Genomic DNA, 24,802 nt, shown 5'->3' with positions numbered 1-24,802 from the left:
CTTTTAGAAAGGAATGGGAGAATCCTTTTTTCTTTGTGCAAAAACATGAAAATTCGAAACATTTAATATGTAGCAGTATTCTCGCTGGTCGGCGGAAGTTTAATATTGAACGCCATTATAATAAATTTCACAAGGACGGGTACAATTTATTGTCAGATTCTGAGCGGATGGGGCAATTGACTGAGCTTAAGAAGAGCGATCTGACGATACTAGATGAATCTGACGTAAGTTGCTGTTGCCATGAGAGATCTGTGACTGTTTCGTCATGTCTCTCATCTAACTGATTTAACATTATATGGAGCACTGTTTTCAATTTTTCAGGACGACAACAATGATAGCCCAGCGGTACGTGCAAGTTATAAGATTGCTCTTAATATAGTGAGAGCTGGAAAACTATTAGCCGAAGGTTAGTTTATAAAGTAGTGCATCAATGATGCTGCTGAGTTACTTTGCCCACTGAATGCAAATCAGTTTCAAGCTATTAGTCATTCTCGACGGACTGTAAGTCGTCGTATAATTGCCATGGCAGGTGACGTTTACCGTCAGTTAAGGAGTGCAGTGCAGGAGTTTTTGCATGGACACTGCTCTGCACATAACAGAGGATTTTTTAGATATGATATCTTTAAAAAGCACGACCACTGGTGAGGACATCCTAAAAGCCGTTGAAGAAGCTGTCGATTCAGCTGGCTTAAACTGGGAACTTTTGGTGTCAGTGACAACAGACAGAGCACCTGCAATGATAGGGGAACAAATGGGATTTGTTGGATTACTAAGAAAAAAGCTACAGTGTGCAGAAGAATCATTGTACAGCATCCACTACATTTTGCACCAAGAAGTACTCTGTGCAAAAGCAGCAAAACTGGGGGACGTCATGCAAGTGGTTATTCGGGCAGTTAATTATTTGAGATCCCACAGGCTTACACAGACAGTTTCACACAAATTTATCTGAAATTGGGGAAGAGTACAACAACATACAATACCACAGTGAAGTCCGCTGGCTTAGCCGCGGTAATGTACTCAAAAGATTTTTTGAGCTGAGAATACCAATAAATTAGTTTTTAAAGGACAAAGGAAGGTACGACCCCAAGTTAGAAGAGCCAGAGTGGGTTGCCGATCTCGCATTTTTAGTGGACGTTACCGGACACATGAATGGATTGAACACAAGTTTGCAAGGAGAAAATGAGCTAATTTGTGAAATGGCTGAAAAGTTGCAAGCTTTCACTAGCAAGCTTCAGCTGTGGGAATGACAGCTCTCATCAGGGAACGCAGTGCATTTCCCTATTCTGTCTACTGTGCGAAAACAGAATTGCAAAGAATATGTTTTCGTACTTAGTGCAATAAAAGAGGAATTTCTCAAGCGATTTGAGGATATATCATATTTATCCCAAGCTTTTGAATGGTTCTCGAGACCATTCGCTGTTTCTGTAGATGATATTCATTCCAATTTGCAAATGGAATTAATAGATCTACAGTGTAATTCTTGTCTGAGAGACAAATTCCTTTTGGCAAGATGTGAAAAGGACTTTTATCACAACTTTCCACAGCAAGAGTTTCCTCGTTTCCATCATGAAGCCGCGAAGATAATGTCAATGTTTGGCTAGACATACGTATGTGAGAGATTTTTTTCTGTTATGAAAATTAATAAGTCTCGGTTAAGAGCAAACATCAGTGATGAAAATTTACGTAACTGTTTGCGTTTGTCTGTATGTAGAAACTTTGTTCCAGACATTAAATGTATTGGAAACTCCACCTGTGATAATGAAATAAAACGTATTGTAGGTAACAGGTACTCTTTCAAACAATGATTTATTTCAAACACTCCTACTAACCTTATTCCTTCATTCAATAAAGCAAGCTAGGAAACAAAACGCATTACAGAGGAAGGAGCGGAGGGGCAACATGGGGGGGAGCGGGTGGCCAGCTTGCCCCTGTGTGCACACAGAACACATTAACTGCACACGTGCAGGATTCCTGCCCACCCCTGATCTAACGTATCATGAATGTGACCTCTGTGTTGTCAGGGGGCTCAATCAAAATTGTACATAACAACTCCACCACACGGACTAGCTACTGTGCTGGCTGTAGTGTTAAAAGGGCAACAAAAACCGCAAAAGAATACCAGAAACCAGTAGGATAGCCGAGCTGACGTAAGCAAGTACAATGGGAAAGGGTGCTGCACTAGTATTAGTCTTAGTCGTAGAAAAGAGGATTTTGTAAAAAATTCAGTAAAGGCGATGAAGTCTGGGGCCACTGGCAGTGTGTGGTAATAGTCGGCAGCCAGTAGGCCAGGTAGGGTAAACATGGCGGCGAGCTGCAGTGGCGCATTGCACATACGATTTGTTTGGAGTAGAGCAACAGCGAGGCAGGGAACTGCAGCGTTGCTTTAAGTTATTGCGATGTATGAAGCGAGGCAGTAGGCCAGAACCGGGAGTGGCGATGTGTAAGTGGCTGACGTATGGGAATTTACCCCTGCCATAGTTTCCTGGCAATACTTCTGATGCTTAAGCTGGGATTTTCATTCTCTTTCAGAAAGAAGAATGTAACTGGCAAAAATTCAGATTCCTGTGAAAGTAGTGATGCTGTTAATTACAGAAAACTTTACCTGTCTGAAAATTAGCCCATATTATCTTACCTACTTCAGTGTAATTATTGCTCAGTGTCTCCCTTCCTTCAATCACAAGAATATCATTATTTGTTGTGTCTGAATTTAGTGACTTCTTTGTCCAAGCATTTCCACTTGGAGAAATTTGGCTACGCCTTGAAACAGAACCAACCTATGCATTCGTAAGTCACCAAGAAGGCTGCAGTTCAACAAAACATCCATTTGTTTGTAATGAGACAACCTTTAAGCCCCCTCCCCCCAATCAAGTGCCTCAGGTCCTGAGACAGCTTGGCAGTGGGTCTCAGCTGTGTCAGCCTTCGAGCATGACACCACTTTCAGAGTGAAGCACATTTGTAAACTACGTGTGCATATTGTGTGGCTTGGTGAAAGTCTCGTAACAATGAGGTGCAGCTTAACTGGAACCATTTTGTTCAGAGTGTTGGACTGTAGAGACATTGTAACTGTGATTTCAAAGCGACAGTTGTAGTATGTGCATGCGTGTGTCTTCGCTTGAAGAAAGCATATATCTTGCAAATTAAGTCCCTCACTTCCTTATGCGGAATGTATCACTTACCACCAACATCAATGATGGCAGCTTGCAACAGATGGAACAAAAATTCACTAAACAACTCACTGTGATAACATTCAATGCTTGCATTAGCTACGGCATTCACAGTAGAGAGCTCAGAATACTACAGAATGCTCACTGGTTGTCGGAGAATGCATGACATAGGTGTGCAGAACAAGCCTAAGCTCGACCATCATCGTTCGTGACTCCAACTATAGTTTGGTAGAGGTTAAGGGATTTCTTGAGATAGGAGCCAAGTGAGGAGGGGCTGAGTACTACAGTGTGAGGAACAAGAAGTTGTAAAAGGGTGGAGGCTGTTTAAGGTGGGGAGTGGAACTGTCAAATTTAAAAATAGGTAAACACATATCCTAAGACAGTATTACAGGGCTGGAACTGTTAATGGTGCAAATAAATGATTTGGTGGATTTTGGCTGTTTGCAGGTGATAATACACATAGGAAACTACAGCATAATGCAGGAAGACCTGCAGAGGATTAATATCTGGTACAGGAACCAGCTGCTGGTGCCCAGTAAAAATAAATATGAGATTTTTCACATTAATAGTTCAAAAAACCCAGTGTGATTTGAAGATACAATAAACGATCAAACACTGGAAACAGCAACAACCATTATAAAGGAGTATATATCTGGAGTGAAATGTAACAGATGAACTGCATAAACATAGTTGAAGGAGAAGCAGTTATAAGACAGAAATTAAATGGAAGAAGGCTGGCCCCTACTTCCCCTTGTTGCGTACTATCGATGGTCGAACCTGGGACTCCAGTTGGCAGAGCTGAAGCCTGGGACCACCGTGCTGATTCTCGCCAGGAGGCCAAGCACGTTCAATAGCATCAAGGGGCAGTGCAGAGTGATACAGTGGTATTCAGAAGTATTCCTTTATTCAACTAATTTACAGAAGCATAATGTCAGCGTGTTGTCTGCGTGCTGTTCTGCGAGTCCGGCCGTTTAAGCACTCCTGGACTGCCGACACCGCTGCTGCGGTCATCAAGGTCGCCCGACGATGAAAGTCAGCTGCGCTCGCCCAGTCGCTGCCCACTGAGGTGTAGCGACAGGTGCCGCTCTACTGCTCGCGATTGCGGAGACTGTACAGTCCCTGGTCCCCCCCCCCCCCCCCTCCACCCCGTTTGGCCTACTCTGTCCAAGCATGGGACGAAGTTCGTTGTACTGGTCGCCTGTGGCCCTCGGCCGCTGCTGCTCCCAGGACAGGACCAGACTCGAACCTGCACCCTCCTGGACGCCGTGCCACAACTTGCCGCTAGTGGTGCTTGCCGGTTGGCAACACCCGCCACTGTCCCTAACGCTGTTTCAGTGCTGCTGCGCCTCCTGCAGCATACGCCTCACCTGGACCCTGGTACACCAGGTGGGAAGCGAACTTGGTCCATCCTGGACACACTGCAGACCGCTGTCACTGCCCTCCTTCAGGTAGACCGTGCAATCTCCAAGTACCCGGCTGCCATTTCGTTCCACCCCGGTGTTGCGTTACCGGAGGTGGAATACAGCCCAAACAAGTACATAGAAACAAAGTACAAGTTTACACAGAATATTTAACACATTGCTGCCAGACTGGCCCCTATAAGCGTAGACCAGCACAGGTCCGACCCGAGTCTCGACTGACCTGGCACACTCCTCAAGCTAAAAGTGCCTGACTGTTTATACTGCTTTTCCCCTCACTTCTGACGTAGTGTCTACCTATTTTTAAATCCCAGTTTAAGCATCAGAAGTGTTGCCAGGAAATACAGACTAAAAAAGGACTTGTTAGTTCCTCTTCTCAAAGATCAAGGAGATGACGAAGCTTTTATGATTTGGTTAAAGACAAAATGGAGTGACTTGCTATAAACGGCAATGCAAAATGTATTTACAATCTTGATGAGACCAGTTCTACCTAGATCCAACTGCAACAACAGAAACATTTGATGACAGCTGAAATGAGGTTTTTAAAGTGGTTATGTTGGGATATGTTTTGGTGACTACTGAAAGAACAAGATTATGATGTTGCAAAATCCTTCTTGTTTTTTGGGCTAATCAAGACAGAGTTGATTGACCTGTTTAATATTAAAGCCATTTATGATGTGAACACAACTCTAATGTCAAAAAGTATCTCAAAGAACTCTTTGGAGTTTAGAAACATTAAATTGTGGTTCTGAAATACTATTTTTCTGCTTTATACTCATTTTATCTTTTTATACTCATTGTTTCACAAGTGCCTGATAAATACCTCAATATAGTGTTTTGGCTGTACATATTTTGTCTTGCAGTTACTGCAATTGATACTCAAAACGATCCTTTAAAAAATGCAGGAAGTAGCTGTTTGAAAATTACTCCACGAATGTCTGACGTTCTTCCATGGTGTTATTTTCAGACCCTTTTTTGTTTAGTATCTTATGTGTTTTAATAGTGTCAAATTTTCTCCTGATAATCATTAAGTCATGTGAGGACATCACACAAAGTATTAGAAAAAAACGATTGGTATCAGAGCTACATTTCAGTCTGAAAATAACCCAAGGCTACCCTACATGAATGAGATCATCTCCTGATTTACTGTTGCTAGGATTGTTTCACTTGCTAATCAAAACACTATTGTCAGCTAGGGGAGAGAGGGTGAGTGTGGAGTGGCAGAAAGTACATGAGTTTCAATGCTACTCTTTTCAGTATAGCTCCTATTAATCTACTGACATGAACTTGATGGGAGTCATTGCTTTTCTTCCCTTTTATTTTTCACACAACACACTTCCTTTACACACAGAGCTTCACTTTGATGATAATCATTTTGGTGCTTGGTAGAGCACCAATGTGATAATACAGGAAAAAGTAGTGTTTGTACTTACCAGGAACAGTAAAAATGTTTGATATCTATTTCCAATGATATATCAATCTCTATACTGATCCGTATCAAAATATGTAGATACTCAAAACTTTGACAAATTCTCGACTGTCCACAGACCCTCATGGACCCATCTGTACTGTCTTGTCTGTCATGTTATCCTCCACCAATGGCATCATTGGATGTGGTATGGAGCAGTGTGGGCAGTTCAGCACACAGCTCTCTCAGCCATTGTCAGTTTTTGTGGCCTCGAGCCACTGTTACTCAGTCAAGTACGTTCTCAATTGGCATCACGAGGCTTAAATGCATCCCATTTGAGTCCTCCCATGGAAAAATCCCTAGCACTACTGGGAGTAGTGAGAATGAGGGTAGACAAGGATCTATGTCTTATCAGCGGGACTAAACATTTTGCCTCCTGAAGATAAATAAAGGCCAGTAATCTTGTCTCACAATTCATTAGCTTTGTCAACTGAGTTTTCAATAATGGAAATTCTGGGATGCGCCCGTGCACACACACACACACACACACACACACACACACACACACACACACACACACACACACACACACACACACAATAAACTCCCATGGCCACGCTAGTGCATATTTGGGTGGGTGGGTGTGCTCATGTGTGTACTTTTGCTAGGAAAAGAGCAAGAGCTCGAAAGCTACTGTGAAAACTGTTTTCTGCTCCACGTCTCTGTGCTCCACACATTAGTCTGATATATGTGAGTGACTGCCTTTCAAGTGAAATACTACAAAAAATACTTTTATTACAAAGATCTTCACAGTTACCGAAGTACATAATAATATACATATGTACAAAATGGTGTGTTTCACCAAAACTGATACAAAATAAAATATTGTGTTGGATCTGGCAATCATGAGCACACTACAGCATAGTGCAAGTGGAAGTTAAGTAGAATCTGAACAAATTTTGCCACTTTGAATCATATTACTCTCCACCTCTCATTCTACACAGCAATTATTTGTGTGATTACAGTAAAGGATGCACAATCTGCTATGAGATATACATTCACTACAAATCAGAATTAGTGATGGTTCTCTCATTACATACACAGTCTCACATAATAACAAGGCTTTTATTCATCACAGTGATCTCCTCTTCACAAATTCTTCCAAAAGCCTCTCTGCCATTGCTCCGGGTGATTCTTCCCTTTGGGAATTTCCCCCACTGTTGTCACTTTCAGGGAACGACATAACATTCCTTTTCTTTGGACTGTCCTTTTTCTTGATTTTAACTGGGGTTTTAGTCACTGGTCTGGAGTTGCTTGCTTCAGTCTCTGTAGTACTCTTTCTTCTAGGCGTCTTTCCTGAAATTTTAGCTTGCACTGTAACAGGACTTCCTTCTCCCAAATTGTTTCTATTCCTATCAAGTACTTGCTCTCCAGCTTGGGCTGTGGAAATACTAGAGAGTTTTTCAGCAGAAGGTTTGAAGTAAGCTGTAGCATCCAGCTGCTGCATATTATCTACTTCTCTAACAGCACTTTTCATTCCTTTAAGTTTGTTGCTCTCCTTTCTCTTGTGACTCTTCTTGGATTTTGAGCTGTCTAGCTCACTATCTGACACAGTATCCTCCTGTTTACTTTTTCGCCTTGCCTTGACTACTGAAGAACCTAACGGTTTATGACTTTCATCTTTCATAGAAAGATCTTCTTTATTCCCATATTCTAACTTTTTGATCATATCAGCAAGAATTTTCATCCTTTCAGCTTCCAATGAGCCATCTTCTCTTAAAGGTCCTATACTGTCAGTTTCATGTCCCAAAGGTTGAAAAACAGGACTTTCTTTTTCCTTCTTGATCCTATGTTTGACAGTCAGATGACTACCACCTTCCTCAGTATCCACCATTTTCTTTCTTTTAGGTGTCTTTGGTAGGATTTTGGCCTGCTCTTTTACATGTCCTCTATCTTTGGGAAATTCTGCACTGTACATGCGATGAGCATCTCTTTTGCTGTCTCTAATTGTTAAATTAACTGAATCTTTTTCAGCAGATGTTGCTGACAAACTCAAACCACTGTCAGGGCTACATGTTCGATCAGAATTTTTTATAGTCTGGCTGGAGGACTGATTAATTGCAGCTACTCGCTTGTGTTTGGGAGATCTTTCTGATGATGGAGTTCTATTTAATTTGAGAATATTTTTTAACACATTATCCTCATCCGAATTGTTCCCTTCCTCTGATGTATTTTCACTCCGTACCGAGCTAGATGTTAAACTTTTCCTGGTAATGGAAGATTGTTTTTCAATATTTGTCATGTATTCAAATAGTCTATTGGACATTTGTGTTTTTCCAGATTCTCCACACTGAGCAACCATCTGATTATAGCTATTATTTCCATAATCTTGATTATCACAACTGTCATTAATGTTACTATCTGTTTTCATTGTTCTCTTAGGTTCATTTCCGATACTATTTTTCTTCTTTGCAGATAAATGACTCTCCTTCTTGTTGATTTTCACTTTACTTTCTACAGGTGACTCCAAAACACTTTTTGACAGTTGTTTACTAGACTTATCAGCACTCTCTCTCATCTTATTTTTGTGTTCTGTTTCTTGCATATCAGTTACTGATTTGTTACTCAAGTTTAGATGTGTAGTTGCACCTTTCGTCTGATTTTCTATGTCTGAGCAAGGTAAGTTGCTTTCTTGGTGATACGAAACACAATGGCTTCCAGAAAATTGACAATCCTCTGAAATTCTTTTACCTGGACTCTGCTGAGTCGAACTAAGCCTCTTCTCTTTCTTTAATTTTTTTACTTTTACTGGGACATTATCACTTTGAACAGCAGGACTACTTTCTTTCTCCTTCTTTGTGTGTTTTGCTTTCAAAATAGGAGAATGCATGAGCGAAAAAGGGGCCATCGACTCTGATAAATTTGTTGGTTTGAAACCTGAGTGACTTTCTGTGCTACTAGTAAAAGAAAACTTGTTCTCTTTGTTGGTTTTGTGTTCAACAGGAGTTGATGTTATAAGTTCAGTTGTCACAAGTGGTTTCACTTTCTTACATAATTTTTTTAAATGTTCTTGGCTGAATTGCATTTTTGATATCAGTTCTTCAGGAGTGTTATTAACATATGGACTAGTAGTTTCTTCACTCAACTCTGCAGATAATTCTCCCGTAACGTCCCTTTTATTTTTCTTCTTTCTCTTCTTGTCCTGATTTGTAATTTCTTTTGATGTATCTATGCTAAAATCATCTTCAACAGGTTCATCAGCATTAGCTATTTCAATGACATGTTTTTCTTTCTTGCTCTTCTTCTTTTTATGCTTTACACCTTCATTTTGTGTACTGACAGTATGATTTTCATCATCATCATCATCATAAAATGCTTCACCATATTTTCTCTTTTTCTTCTCCAAATTAACAGTACTATTTAAATGATCAAATTCTGATAAATGACAAGAGCTATCAATTTGTTTTTTACTGAGTAAGATCTTTTCCTCATATTGTTGTTGCTCTTCCTCTCGTTGATTTTGGTACAAAGTGCCCCCATCATTGTCTAGCCTATATGTCTGCTCTTCCTGTTTTATTGGATCAATCTGGTCAGCATTTTTCCTTTTCTTCTTCTTGGGTGTTTTCAGGAGACTGCCAGATTCGTTATGCCCCTCATCATCCTTCTCATGAATACTATCGTATTTTTCATGCTTCACAAATACTGAGTCTTGGACATTTCCTCCACTTTCTAAATCTTCATACTTCTTATGTTTCTTTTTCTTTTTGTGTTCTGTTGTGGGTACAGATGCATGAGTGTCTTCATGCTGCTCCAGAAATCCATTACATTTACTAAAGGGAGCAAAAATTTCTTCCTTTTCTGTGGTCTTTTGCTCATCAAATATCTCACTGGGAGGGCCAGACAATGACCTGTAGTGAGAGAGAGAAGGATCACTATGGAGAGACGACATAAAAATTTTAGACTGCACAAGAGCCAATAACAAATAATGATATGTTCCCACTTTCTGACATACGCAATTATAAAATACCAAGTTAATGCTATGAAATATTTCATACTGTTAATCTTTGTCTGCTACACCTTGACAAAAATAATTATTGGCCAAATAATAATCTATCATGCATCAGTAACTACATTGTTCATTAGTTTTTCTGGGCAAAGGAAAAGAAACAAGCAATGTTCTGGTTTTATCAGGCAAAGCATGTGTGCAGAATGCTACACGTACTGTCTGATGTAACCACATGTTTTTCCATAACGGGTATGAATGAAGTCATCTTACAAATTGCACTACTATTTACTTATAACAAGAAAAGAAACACAATCCTACTTCTACTTACAATATCTAAATTGAATATAGCTGCAAGATAAATAGTAATTACAAAATTTGTGAAACATACATCCATTCTGCCATATAAACGGCCCATACAGAAATAAATCAAGAAAAACCTGTAATTGGGGGGGGGGGGGGGGGGGAAGATTTGGAGAGAGAAAAATACTTCACTCTGCTTGACAGTTATCCGGGGGAGGGGGGAGAGGGGGAAAAAAAAAAAAAAAACGGGTATGTTAGCATCCATACTGTGTTTAAAGTCTATGTACAACAAGCATATTCATCCAAAGTGACTTGCATGAAAACACAAATGGCAACCACAGACATATATTAACAATAGTCGATAAAGAAGGTGAAGCCAAGAACAATATGAGAAAAATAGTTCTGGGAAACGGAAATATAAAAATAAAATACAAGAGTAGCTGTCGCCACAGCGAAAGAAACTACATGTTGACGAAATAGTTCACAGGTGAAGGTTTGCACGGGCACATTGCTTTGGTAAGCAACCACATTACTGTCCACAGCTGCGCTGATGAACCGACTGTTTAGGGGTCAGCTTGCTGCTTTTATCTCTTCTCTCCTCCCCCCCCCCCCCCCTCTCCCTCCAACCTGCCGCTCTATCCATTACCTGCTCCCTCCTGTCAACACATTGTTCTGCCCTTGGCTTGTGCCCAGGGACACATGCTGGTGACATATATGCTGTTACTCCACCCATGCCCAAACTTAGTTCATTGAGGAATATCTCCTTCCGCTTCTTAATCAGACTTAGTGTGTGTTCCTAGGCCTTAATATGGATGTAGCCACTATCTACACTGATCAGAGGTTCCCTTCCTCAAATTTTGACAGATTCTTTAACGAAACAGTCCCAGAAGTTAAACATCTGTGTCAGAATCTTAGTGTGTTCGTAATCCATTTTGTGTACTTCCGATAGACAATGTTCCATGACTACTGACTTGCTAGGCTGCTGCAGTATGGCATACTGTCAGTGTTCTTGGCAACAATCTTCAGCAGTACACACCATTTGACTGTCACATTACAAGGGTATCTTATAGATCTCAGGTTTTCATAATCAATAATGTCTTTGATACTATGAAGGAGTTTTCATGTTTTAGCTGGTGGGTGGAAGACTTGATGTTTGCAGAGAATTTGTCCTGTCTTTCCAGATAAAGCACCACAAAATGGAATAAACACAATGGCCACATCCTCATGAGTTTCTCTTCTGTTCCTGCCAGTTGTACAGTTTGTGTAGGACGCAGTGCTCTCTGAATTTGCCACTCTGTGTGGCTGCACTTACGGACAATCATCCTCAGATGTTCAAGTTCTTGTTTGAGACTTCTACTGTCATTTTTTGAGCACTGCATTCTTCTGCACTGTACAGTGGCAGCTGTCTGCATTTGGATATATGAAGTGTGAGAGGAAAGTAATACAACTTATTTTTTTATCTATCTAAATTTTTATTTTCTTCAAACAGCAACATCACTCCCTTCAAAGTAGTTCCATTTGGCAGCTATATACTGGTGGAATTGTTTTTCCCCATCTTGGTAGGCTTCTATTGGAAGGACCTTTAACATGTTGGTCACATTCTTTAGAATGTTCTCCTGAGTCCCAAAATGACATCCTTTTAAGGTGTTTTCCAATTTTGGGAAAAGAAAAAAGTCACAAGGACTCACACCAGGTGAACAGGGGGAGCGGGGGGGGGGGGGGGGGGGGGGGGCAATGGGTCAACAGGAACGCCTTTTGAGGTAAAAAATTCAGTGATGGAACTGACTGTGTGACATGAGGTGTTGTCATGATGCAGCATCAACTTGTCTGCAATATCCAGGCTCACATAATTCATCCATTTACTGAGCCTTTCAAGGATATCTTTGTAAAACACTTGGTTGATAGTTTGTCTTTGAGGAACAGATTCTTTATGCACAATACCCCTTACTGTCAAAAAAAGAAAATCAGCATTGGTTTGATCTTCGATTTGCTGATCGAGCGTTTTTCGGTTCAGATGTCTCAGTGTGCCACTCCTCACTTGGCCAATTTGTCTTAGGATCATATTAAAAAAATCCAAGATTCATCAACTACAATGCACAAGTTTCTTCGATCATCATTTTGCTCAGCATTTTTGCACAAAACTTTCACATATGCATATCTTTGGTCAAAATTTGAAGTATGGTGAAAGTGTTTAAGTGGTCACCCATCATCCTTACGGTTAAATGTTCGTCTGATCTTACAAGAGCAAAAACACGTTTGGGTCTTTTCAAAGTTGAAGGTCCCCCTGAGAGAAATTCATCTTCAATGTGTTCTCAGCTTTCCAAAAATGAGCTGTGCCAGCAAAAAACACATGCTCTTGATAGGAAATGTTAGTGGAAACTAGGAAGCACCTGGAAGTGAGGAACACACCGGTCTCCACAAGTAGAGCAAAACAGCATTGCCAGATTGCTCACAGTGTTCTCAGGCTCGTTACTTTTCTCACATATCTTATATGTCACTGTATGTTTTCTTCTGGCATATGTTGTGGCGCAATGTGCCATCTGCTCGTCTCTTCACCACAACATCCAGAAAGGGGAGCATCCATTCACTTTGACTTCCATGGCAAAATTGATGTTCTGGTATATAAAACTGAAATTTATGAGAAAGTCATTCAACTTGTCTCTTCCATTTGGACATAAGTTGAAAGTGTTGTCTACATACTGGAAAAACAGGTAGATTTCCATTGGGCCGATTCCAAAACTTATTCCTCAAAATGTTCCATGTACACATTGGCAACAACTAGTGAAAGTGTACTCTCCATGGTTACTCCTTCCATCTGCTCAATATAACCACCATCAAAATGAAAGTATGTCAATGTCAAGACAAGCCTAAAAGGGTTGGTCATCTGTATGTTAATTCTGGACAATAAGTTCCAAGGATTCTCGTAAAGGCATTCTGGTGAAAAGAGAAACAATGTTGAAGCTCACCAGGATGTCAACATCTTACGCTTAAGATAAATTTCACACAGTTGCGAATACGATGTGAAAACTTTCCGATGTAAGCTATTTAGTGAGAGAGTATGTTGGGGCATCAATGTTGTGAACAGTAGGACATAAAGGCACCCTACCTTTGTGAACCTTCAGATGCCCAGGAAGTCTTGGCAGAACTGGTACTCTCTGTCACAGTTTCTTAATACTTAGTCTGGCAAGCCAGTTTCTTTGGGATGTGCCATAGTCTTCCTCTACACCCTCTTCTTTGGTTCAGAGTCTTCTAGTAGACTCTACATCTTCACAATGTAATCTTGGTGTGATAGGACACCAGTTGCTTTGCCTTTGTCAGTTGGTGAGAACTCATCATCTGGATCTTCTCTTAGTTTCCATATAGTTGCCATCTACCTGTTAGAGATTTTTTTACATTTCTTTTTTTTTTTGTGTCTGAGCATAACAGGTTTCAGAACATACTTCTTCACCTGCTTCAGATGAAAAATGATGATGATGTTCATGGTAGATACGGATTTAGGAGTGAAATCAAAATTGAGGCCTTTCTTAAGAATGGAAACCATGTGTCATCCAGCTGCTTGGCCGTAAGATTGATGGCAGTCTTGCTGGGAGCACCAGAAGGTTGTCTCTCCGATATACATTCAAATTTTGCAATTTGACATGCAGAGTTCAGTGTGGGCTATTTGACGCTATCAGTCTATTCCCACAACCAGAGAATGAACTGGCTGGCCTGTTGTAGATGTAATTTGAATAGTTCTCCAATAGTTGAGTCCAGCAACCTATGACTTCAGCATACTGTTTCCCATACCATGGCTAGGCTGGCAGGTTTCTTGATTTTACTGGCAGCTACTGATGAGTGAATGTGATGCATTACCTCTCAACAAAGTTCAGCACCACACGTTCTTCATGGAATCTCATAGGGAATGCAAGGCACTCAGCAAACAACTTCTCAGGTGTTTCAGCTTGTCAAGTTTTATTATGCTGCGAAACATTTGCCACCTTAGCTGAGTGGTCAGCTTGACTGTATGCCAGTAAGGAGAATGGGTTTGATTCCTCACCGGATCAGATATTTTCTCTGCCACAGTGGCATAAAATAAGAAGACTTGCACCAGATGGCCAAATTCTCTGAAAGGAGACTCCCAGCAAAATATGCCTTACCCACATTTCATTTTCCCCCATATAGGTATATTATGTGATTCTGCCACCCACCAGTTACAACACATGTACTGCTTGGTTGTGAGAAAGACAATCACACACTATGGAAATCTGGGGTCTATCCGATACCCTGTCAATGTGGCAAGACATACGTAAGACAGACGGTGTGCTCTGCTGAAGATCGTTTCTGAAAACACCAAGAGTGCACCAAACTGCAAAAGCCTAACAAGGCAGCAGTCGTGGAACATTGCCTATTGGAAATACACAGAATGGATTGCAATCTTACCAAGGTTGACACAGATGTCTGAATTCTGGGCCTGTCTCATTCAAGAATCTATCAAGATTCAAGTAATGGAACTGCTGATCAATTGTGATAGTGGCTACATCCTTAGTAAGGCCTGAGAACTGCATTTTGTCCGATTAAGAAAGGAAGGAGATTGCCATAATGAATTGACTTCAGAAGCAGGCAGAGCAACAGCAGAGGTGCCACCAGCACACTTCCCTGGCTGCAAATGGAGAATGTGTCAGCGGGAGGAGGGGGAGAGGAGACGTTGGCTGACAGGTCAGAGGTCGGGAGGGAAAGAGATAAAACTTGCGAACTGCTAAGTCAGCTGTTCATCAGTGCACCTGATGATGGCAACATGGTCAGTTACTAAACTATTGTGCCCATTAGACCCTGCTATCTGGCTGCTCATCATAAACTATTTTGTTGTGAATTACACTGGAAGGTGGTGATGAATTACAGCTGTCATGCTGATTGCCCATTAAGCTATCAAGTGGATCCAGACAAGGATTAAAGATTAGGGTTTAATGTTCCATTAGCAAATAGATCATCACAGATGAAGTGAAGCTCTGATAAAACAGGGAATCAGCTGTAGCGTTTGCAATGGAATCATTCCAGCATTTGACAGAGCAGTTTAGCAAAAACACTGAAACCCTAAATCTGGACAGTAGTACAGAGATAGACTGATTTAATTTTTGTTCGATCATCTATTTCTATCATGAAAGTCACGAACACATTTTATCGAAATATGAAACCCTATAATGAAAAGGGCAATGTACTTGAGGACAATATTATGGAAATGGAAGAGGATGTAGATGAAGATGAAATGGGAGATATGATATTGCATGAAGAGTTCGACAGAGCACTGAAAGGCCTGAGTCGAAACAAGGCCCTGGGAGTAGACAACATTCCATTAGAGCTACTGACAGCCTTGGGAGAGCCAGTCCTGACAAAACTCTACCATCTGGTGAGCAAAATGTAAGAGACAGGCTAAATACCCTCAGACTTCAAGAAGAATATAATAATTCCGATCCCAAAGAAAGCAGGTGCTGACAGATGTGAAAATTTCCGAACAATCAGTTTAATACGTCACGGATGCAAAATACTAACGCGAATTCTTTACAGATGAATGGAAAAACTGGGAGAAGCTGACCTCGGGGAAGATCAGTTTGGATTCCGTAGAAATATTGGAACACGTGAGGCAATACTGACCCTACGACTTATCTTAGAAGCTAGATTAAGAAAGGCAAACCCACGTTTCTAGCATTTGTAGACTTAGAGAAAGCTTTTGACAATGTTGACTGGAATACTCTCTTTCAAATTCTAAAGGTGGCAGGGGTAAAATACAGGGAGCAAATAGCTATTTACAATTTGTGCAGAAACCAGATGGCAGTTATAAGAGTCGAGGGGCATGAAAGGGAAGCAGTGGTTGAGAAGAGAGTGAGACAGGGTTGTAGCCTATCCCTGATGTTATTCAATCTGTATATTGAGCAAGCAGTAAAGGAAACAAAAGAAAAATTCAGAGTAGGTATTAAAATCCATGGAGAAGAAATAAAAACTTTAAGGTTCGTCGATGACATTGTAATTCTGTCAGAGACATCAAAGGACTTGGAAGAGCAGTTGAACGGAATGGACAGTGTCTTTAAAGGAGGGTCATAGATGAACATCAACAAAAGCAACACAAGGATAATGGAATGTAGTCGAATTAAGTTGGGTGATGCTGAGGGAATTAGATTAGGAAATGAGACACTTAAAGTAGTAAAGAAGTTTTGCTATTTGGGGAGCAAAATAACTGATGATGGTCGAAGTAGAGAGGATATAAAATGTAGACAGGCAATGGCAAGGAAAGCGTTTCTGAAGAAGAGAAATTTGTTAACAACGAGTATAGATTTGAGTGTCAGGAAGTCGCTTCTGAAAGTATTTGTATGGAGTGTAGGCATGTATGGACAAGAAGAGAATAGAAGCTTTCGAAATGTGGTGCTACAGAAGAATGCTGAAGATTAGATGGGTAGATCATATAACTAATGAGGAGGTATTGAATAGGATTGGGGAGAAGAGAAGTTTGTGGCACAACTTGACTAGAAGAAGGGATTGGTTGGTAGGACACGTTCTGAGGCATCAAGGGATCACCAATTTAGTATTGGAGGCCAGCATTGAGGGTAAAAATCATAGAGGGAGACCAAGAGATGAATACACTGAACAGATTCAGAAGGATGTAGGTTGCAGTAGGTACTGGGAGATGATGAAGCTTGCACAGGATAGAGTAGCATGGAGAGCTGCATCAAACCAGTCTCAGGACTGAAGACCACAACAACAACAACAACATCTGTGAGTATCGGGCGTGAGTCGTGCTTTGGTAGCTCATATGGTAGAGCACTTGCCCACGAAAGGCAAAGGTCCCGAGTTCGAGTCTCGGTCGGGCACACAGTTTTAATCTGCCAGGAAGTTTCATATCAGCACACACTCCGCTGCAGAGTGAAAATCTCATTCTGGAAACATCCCCCAGGCTGTGGCTAAGCCATGTCTCCGCAATATCCTTTCTTTCAGGAGTGCTAGTTCTGCAAGGTTCGCAGGAGAGCTTCTGTAAAGTTTGGAAGGTAGTAGATGAGGCACTGGCAGAAGTAAATCTGTGAGTACCGGGCGTGAGTCGTGCTTCGGTAGCTCAGATGGTAGAGCACTTGCCCGCGAAAGGCAAAGGTCCCGAGTTCGAGTCTCGGTCGGGCACACAGTTTTAATCTGCCAGGAAGTTTCACATCAGCGCACACTCCGCTGCAGAATGAAAATCTCGTTCTGGTTCCTGACACTTAAATCTATACTCTATGTTAACAAATTTCTCTTCTTCAGAAACGCTTTCCTTGCCATTGCCAGTCTACATTTGATATCCTCTCTACTTCGACCATCATCAGTTATTTTGCTCCCCAAATAGCAAATCTCCTTTACTACTTTAAGTGTCTCATTTCTTAATCTAATTCCCTCAGCATCACCCAACTTAATTTGACTACATTCCATTATCCTCGTTTTGCTTTACCCAGACTGTTATATGAAGCAAAATACAGGATATTGGACAACAATAAAATGGAAATGAAGTAATTTGAAATACCCCATGGGGCAGAAGATGAAAAAAAAAAAAAAAAAAAAAAAAAAAAAAAAAAAAAAAAAAAAAAAAAAAAAAAACAACAACAACAACTACTACATACTATAGATGTTCAGTTGTACTGGAAGGAAAAAGCTAGTGAGGGGGTTGGAGAAGCATACAGTATGATCTCTCTCTCTCTCTCTCTCTCTCTCTCTCTCTCTCTCTCTCTATTTCTCTCTTTGCTTTTCTTGGCATGACTGAATACTGGTGTGATTTCAGGTACTCAGCCGACTTCTTGACTCCATATTCCAGCAGAAAATGGACTCAGCAGCTCAACTGACCAATCAAAAACACATCATTAATTACACATATGGTAATTACTTTGAGCTGAATATACAACTAATTAGGGTTTATCCTGAAAATGCTCAACACAGATCTCATGTATTGCAGAAATCCTCAAAGTCTTTTCGAAATGTTTACAAATAAATGCTAATACAAAATTAATCATGTGACAGCAGGAAAGTCCAATAAACTTGTTTCACAGAATACATACTGAGTTGATGTGACAAGCTATCATGTCCTGTATGAGTACTATATCTGTAAGCTTTTAAATATTTTGGAAAAGTACTGATTTTTACAATGGCTGTATGCCACTTTCTTAAAACTAGCAATTTTCCTCAAACAACAGACCATCGTCACTTATAAAAATTACAGGGCGTGTTTTTTTATGACAAACTAGTAATTTTAATAAATACACATACAGCCATTGCACAAATCATTATTTTTCAAAAATATTTAAAAGCTTTAAATGATGACCTTGTTAAAATAATGTTAAAAATATTTTTACACATAAGTGTTAATAAAGGGTAGCAGTCGTGTCAATTAGGTTACAATGTGTAAAAAATAAAAATAAATATATAAAAACTTTATCAAAAACAAACCCTGTGTGTGTGTGTGTGAGAGAGAGAGAGAGAGAGAGAGAGAGAGAGAGAGAGAATAAAACACTACAGCTATGGAACCCACTACCTCTACACCTGAAATAGCATTTTACATGATCATTCATTTTGTTTGTTTCCTTAATATTTGCAATTACTTACCCCACATCAAGCAAACAGCCTAACATATATGGAAGGCTACCAGTAAGGTCCAACGATTCTACTCTAAAAGTGACTTCCTGTCCAATTTCAACATAATATCCTTGCCAGTCTCCATCTGTTTCACATTCTGGTCTAGGTATAGACACGTTGAATGCCTTGTGCACAAGACATCCAACATGATCTGCACTTCTTTTATTCACAATACCTGCATACAACAAATAATGTAATATTATTCAGCAACAAATAATTTAATAAGCAATTTAATAAGCAGCAGGATTACATGAAAACAAAATAATTACCACGTAGAACACATCCTACTTCAGGCCTGAACAGATAAAAATCAGCTTGGATAGTAAGGTAAAGTCGAGAATCATCGTATAACACATTTGCAATATTCTTCACAATTTTTATGTTCTTGTAGCTCAAAAGTATTCCTTTCAACCTGAAAATAAGTACTAATGAGAGCACACATTTCAGTATTTCATAAAGTATCAACACAAATATATTATTTACACCAATCTGCAGTGTGAATGTCAGTAAGTGCTCCTGTACAGAATCAGTAAGGAGACGTGAGGTAACTGAGTGATAATTTCACAACATGAACTTAATTAATCCTTTTTATTTTAAAGCCAGACATTTCTTATGTTTTATTTAAAATAGTCTTTAACATAGTGTTTTATTTTAGAACAATTTGTTCACACTGAAATTTTCCCTGAGTGTCTGAGTTAAAGAAAAAAATCAAACAAAAAATTTTTTTCAAGTGGGCCTAGTTATTTCAAGATACTCCATATAAGTAGTGTTATTCTGATTTGGGATATCTTTGCCTACTGATGAACATAATTAACTTAAACAGAAAGATCACACTTACTTCAATAATTGTGTTATTACCAGTATCCACGAAATTGCAGACAGACAGTTGTTTATAGCAACATTATGTCGGGGTGCTATAAGACATGTGATGTGATGCAGCAGGTTCAAGATGGTTGCAAATTGGAAATTTGTGGTAAGTTCTATGGGACCAAGCTGCTGAGGTCATCAGTTACTATGCTTACACACTACTTGAACTAACTAACACTAAGGACAACACACACACCCATGCCCAAGGGTGGACTCGAATCTCCGACACGGGGAGCCCCACGAACCGTGGCAAGGCGTCTTAGAACGCATGGCTACTCCGCGCAGCCAAGATGGTTGCACTGTGTTCCTGAGCTACCCAGATCAATTTATTTTATTATCGATTTACTTGAAATATAGGTTGTGTATCCACCATACATCAATGAGCCAATATTCTTTGAAAATACAAATTCTTGAAAATCCCAGTTGAAAATCTTCATCCAACTATGGTCATTTTCTGACATTGCAGTCTGTGCAGGTACTCTGTTGATCCAGTTTTCCATTAGCTACATTTCCCTTAGCCAAACAAAACATTTGGCATCATTTCATTATCTGCTGATGAACACAATAAGACTAGTGTTTCCTCATCCAGAAGAACCCATCTTATGTTAGCGCTATGTGCCAAATGCTCCAAAAACTCTGGTTTAAAGGTGTCATGAAAAAAATGAGGTTTAATCACAGTTATATATGTGTTCTAGCTTTCCCGGCATATTTAGTTCCATCACAGTGGCAGCAAGCTTTTAAAAAGTCATAAATTACCCATAAGTTGGTCTGATCAAAATGAAGATGTTCAATACTGCGAGGTGTCTTTCTAAAAAGCAAGTGCCTATCCCTGCTGAAAAAAGCATTCCATGCCTAGTCATTGATGTTCGAATTGTGACTGAAGTTTGTTTAGTTTAATATAACACTCAATGGTATTCAATCTTCTGATTCTCAGCCCAAATCCAGTTTTGTCTATTGTTTGATTACATCTGCCAGTTGTCCTTCACCTTATGAAGATAGATATGATAACATGACCACCGCCATTGCCTCCTTGTGGTGTGTGCCCCTTCCCTTGTTTATCATTAAAGTAATGTTTTAAGGCGAGGTGAGGGATGTTGCAGAAATGTCTTATTTCCATTTTTCACAACATCTAGTGCATGCATCAGGTCTCCAGCACTGTTAGTAAGTTCAGCTCACTTTGAGTTTTTCTCCCGTATATCAACACAATGACCTATGCTGGATAAAAGTTGTGTTAATTTTATTACTAAGGTTATCCTTGAATTAATTTTTAATCCACATTTACTAATTGCAGTAGAGCTAAATAAATTACTTTTTTAAATGGGGTAACTAGGCTATGAGGGTCAACTGGTCCCACATAGCCCAAGTGCCCCATTTCATAAATCTGTAGATGACAAGTCAGCCATGCATGCTAGAAATATGAAATTATCTGAAGAGTCAGAAACAAACATTCATGTGAAAACTATTCTGTCTAGCCTGTATTGGGGGGATGTGGAGGGGGAAACCTGGGGAAATGTGAATGTGACACACACTACAAGGGTCTCATACAAACTTAATTATTTATAATATAGATAGTTCATCCAACCTACGAATCGAGAATCTTCCCATCCTAGGAATAAAGAATCTTGATGATTTTTGCCATTACTGATATCAGTAGTGGCAAGATATCAGCCTTAGGAATTCCAAGACTTTCCCGAATGTTTTAATTTTAAGTTTTCAGTTTGAAAGTTTGTCTAATTTTACATTCACTATTGTAAATGTTCATTTATTTTATTAATTTTGGTTTTATATTAACACACTATGCTAAATGGCTATCTCAGGCATTAAGTTTGTCTGCTCTTGCCCCTACTGTGGTTACTGGTAAGACCTGACAAAAGTCTCCAGAAACAAAAATGGTACAGTCGGACTATTGGGCTATTGTTACACAAATGTCAAATTGTTCTGTGGAATACTTCAATGGAGTTTTACAGGACGTAAGAACCTCATACCAAACAAGGGAAGTGCAATGCTGCATCAATTACCAGTGTTAGTTTGCTTTGAAACACTGCAGATGCTGCATGTATCATAGGCACAGACTGTCACAGAATGTTTCGGCTGCAGAATGAGTGGTTCATCAAGGTCCTGCAATGCTAGTGCCGGAGATACATAATAGGGCAGCATTATGCCTATCACGACTACATGGCAAAGGCATCGTTTTCACAGCAGCAGGTGACTTCACTTAATTGTAGTTCAGCCAATTAGAATGAAATATTTGTAAATTATACACACAAATCTTCCTTATTAACCCTTTAACTGCTCTGGACGTGTTAACGTGCGTGCCTTTGTACCTGTCCCTGTGTGCTCTGAATGTGTTTACACGGGCCACCTGTCTGTTCAGAGTACCAGGTAGAAGGACTGGTTGCACGTGTAAACACGATCAGAGCACACAGGGACAGGTACAAAGGTGTGCGCATTAACATGTCCAGAGCAGTTAAAGGGTTAATCACCCCATCAATTACTGCAAACCAGATCAATATCTCTCAGTATTTCCCAAGATTTTTAATGGATTACAAACACAGTGTAAGTTTGTTATGGCAAAAAAATATGTTTATGTGGTTTAGTTCATATAACGATCATATCTTTTGACTGCACCAAGTTAGAAGCTTAAATTTTTTACGCAGCCAAGGGACCATACACCTTATAAATTTCAACAAGCCTCGACTCGTTCCTGAGAAAACTAGGTCTTCACAGGCAGTCAGACAGACAATGAAGTGATCCTTAGGTTTTGTTTTGACCAACTGAGTAATGTAACATTAAAAATAAAAACAGAGTTAAAATCTTGCACAGAACCATGTTGTTATGGAGTAAAACAATTGAAAACTTTACAGTCTAGATATGCCTGGCAAATGCTTTTGGATGAGATCCTGTGTATTGTTTTAAAGACAAAACACTTAATTCTGATCTGGCAACACTGTCAGAATTAAATATCCATCTCCTCCTTGGGGAAGATACTGTGATCCAGGTACCTTAAACTTCCTATATCTTTCAGACTTCCGAATAACTTTTTGCATGGCTTCACTAACGTAAATTGTAACACAGTTTGTAAGGTTCTCTTTCTCTCAATTCTTCTATTCTTTTACTTACAATAGTGTTACCAAATGGAGAATACTAATTTCTTTCCATTTTTCAAATTCTTCCTGATCCAAAACAGATGAATTTCTTCTCCCTTTTTTGCAGTGTTCTCTCACAGTAAATCTTGACTGTAAATCTTCAGTTTCTCAGCTCCAGTTACGTTTTAGCACTGTCTACCCCTCATCATCTAAGCGTTTTTGCAGTGCAAAAAAGACCACCCTGCCCTTATTTCCCAATTACCCATTTATACCACAAAAAATTTGTAATGGCGTCTCCAATGTCCTCAAAATAAAAATCTTAATTATCCTAATTAATTTACTTCCCACAAATCACCCCTTTAAAAGTACTTTACATAAACAGACTAGTGAGAGAAACTATATCATTCACAAAAATGCATGCTTAGCTGTACAAAATCTCCATCATTAACTAGATAGAAAATGTAATTTTAATAACATAATGCTAGACTTGGTTCTGCTGCATTAGCACTGGTGATAATTTTATCAGTGAATTGTTCACAAACTTGTTAAGTGGTCTTAAGAAGCTGAAATGCAGTCTAAATAACATAAAATGACCCATAACTAATTATTATGAGACTAGTCATAACATGCCTAAGAGTTGCAAGAGAGAAATATCAGTGTTCAACTTTACATGACTCTACATACCAACAAGGTCTTTTACCAGAAAACTATGCAGTATCAATCTTCTATGAAATAGAACCTAGACAGGTAAAGCAACATTTGCGCCAAGTAGCTGTAATTTCTGATTTTGGAGCAGAAAGTTCCAGTTCTAGCTACACTTATTCCAGTCATTGATGACATAGGAGAGAATATTTTGAGGCACATCTACTGTTATACAAGATGCTGTTGTGCCAAATAAAGACTGTAGACTAATCTGTTACTAAAACCTATATTAGCATTCACCTTCGTGGTTAGCCAACCCATAAAAAATTATCACATTTCAACCTAACCTAGACCTTGGATTAACAGATCAGCCTGTAATTAAAAACAAGATTTCAGGGAAAGGGGGAGGAAGGGGAAGCGTCCTAATACCATACACTGTCGAAATTTTTATGGGACATGCACACACTGCAACACTAAAAAAGTGGATAGTAACTTGAATACCACATATCAGTTAACAGATAAATAAATACATTAACGTTCGTTCCACATCAGTGATTAACGTAACTACAATATAATAACGGCAGTAATATTTATAACAACTTATAACAACGTCAAAAGTCTAGAGAAAAATCATTTCGATTACACACTTCTTAACCTTCCTGGGTACGTACAGGTACAATTATATATCGAGTTAAAAGGGCTGAGTGACAATAGCAATATTTTTATAATGAAACTAAAATCTTCCTTCAATTCTACAGAGAAATAATTTCCAAAACAGTACTTACTCGTGGTCAAACTTGGCTAAGTTTGCATCCAAAACCTCGTGTATAGAACCTTGCAAATCACTTAAGCTGTAAGGTTGGAGAGGTAGTTTTCGGATACTCCTTTGCAGCACAACACGGGCCTTTTCGTCCTGTATCAAAGCATTCAACTCCTTCAGCGTAAAGCGTAAAACAGATTTTTTCGACATTATGTTGACCACCAAAAACAATAACAAACAACGGTGTTTCCTGATGCAAACATCTCCAATACGAAGAAACGTCACTAAACCTAAATTATATTCCTTGAAATTTCACAGTGGATCAAAGTTTTATTTCCTAAATTATATTGCCACAATACTCAAAAATCGTAGTAAAACTCAAATAAATACAATTGTGTCATTAATAGGATGAGAGAGATGCTGCAACGCTCAAGGCGCTAAAATCTTATTTGGGAGGAGCACAGTTCAGCCACCAGGAACTCTATTAAAAAATAATAATAATACAACCATTATGAAGAGCATAGCAGAGGGT

At 39.5% G+C, this 24,802-nt stretch overlaps 1 protein-coding gene across 1 annotated transcript; it reads right to left on the bottom strand.

The window, feature by feature from the left end:
- Positions 1 to 6,765: 6,765 nt before the first annotated feature.
- On the bottom strand, positions 6,766 to 24,524 carry LOC124789623 (titin homolog). Its single transcript, XM_047257041.1, has 4 exons — positions 24,296 to 24,524; positions 19,185 to 19,327; positions 18,886 to 19,090; positions 6,766 to 9,898 (listed from the first exon to the last, which is right to left on the bottom strand). Exons 1-4 carry the CDS (start codon positions 24,478 to 24,480, stop codon positions 7,123 to 7,125), a joined length of 3,309 nt encoding a protein of 1,102 aa, XP_047112997.1. The 5' UTR covers positions 24,481 to 24,524; the 3' UTR covers positions 6,766 to 7,122.
- Between the last annotated feature and the right edge of the window lie 278 nt (positions 24,525 to 24,802).

This window comes from Schistocerca piceifrons, chromosome 3 (genome assembly GCF_021461385.2).
Source record: "Schistocerca piceifrons isolate TAMUIC-IGC-003096 chromosome 3, iqSchPice1.1, whole genome shotgun sequence".
Classification (NCBI taxonomy): domain Eukaryota; kingdom Metazoa; phylum Arthropoda; class Insecta; order Orthoptera; family Acrididae; genus Schistocerca; species Schistocerca piceifrons.
The sequence above is the reverse complement of the archived record's forward strand: the minus strand, read 5'-3'. Positions and strand labels throughout refer to the sequence as shown.

Bases quoted from the DNA above. Each gene is read 5' to 3' on its own strand.
- LOC124789623 (XM_047257041.1), bottom strand. From the start codon at position 24,480: ATGTCGAAAAAATCTGTTTTACGCTTTACGCTGAAGGAGTTGAATGCT. The intron at 19,328-24,295 runs GTAAGTACTGTT...ACTTATTTTCAG, and splicing joins TTAGCCAAGTTTGACCACGA to GTTGAAAGGAATACTTTTGA. The intron at 19,091-19,184 runs GTAATTATTTTG...TGTTGTATGCAG, and splicing joins AGTAGGATGTGTTCTACGTG to GTATTGTGAATAAAAGAAGT.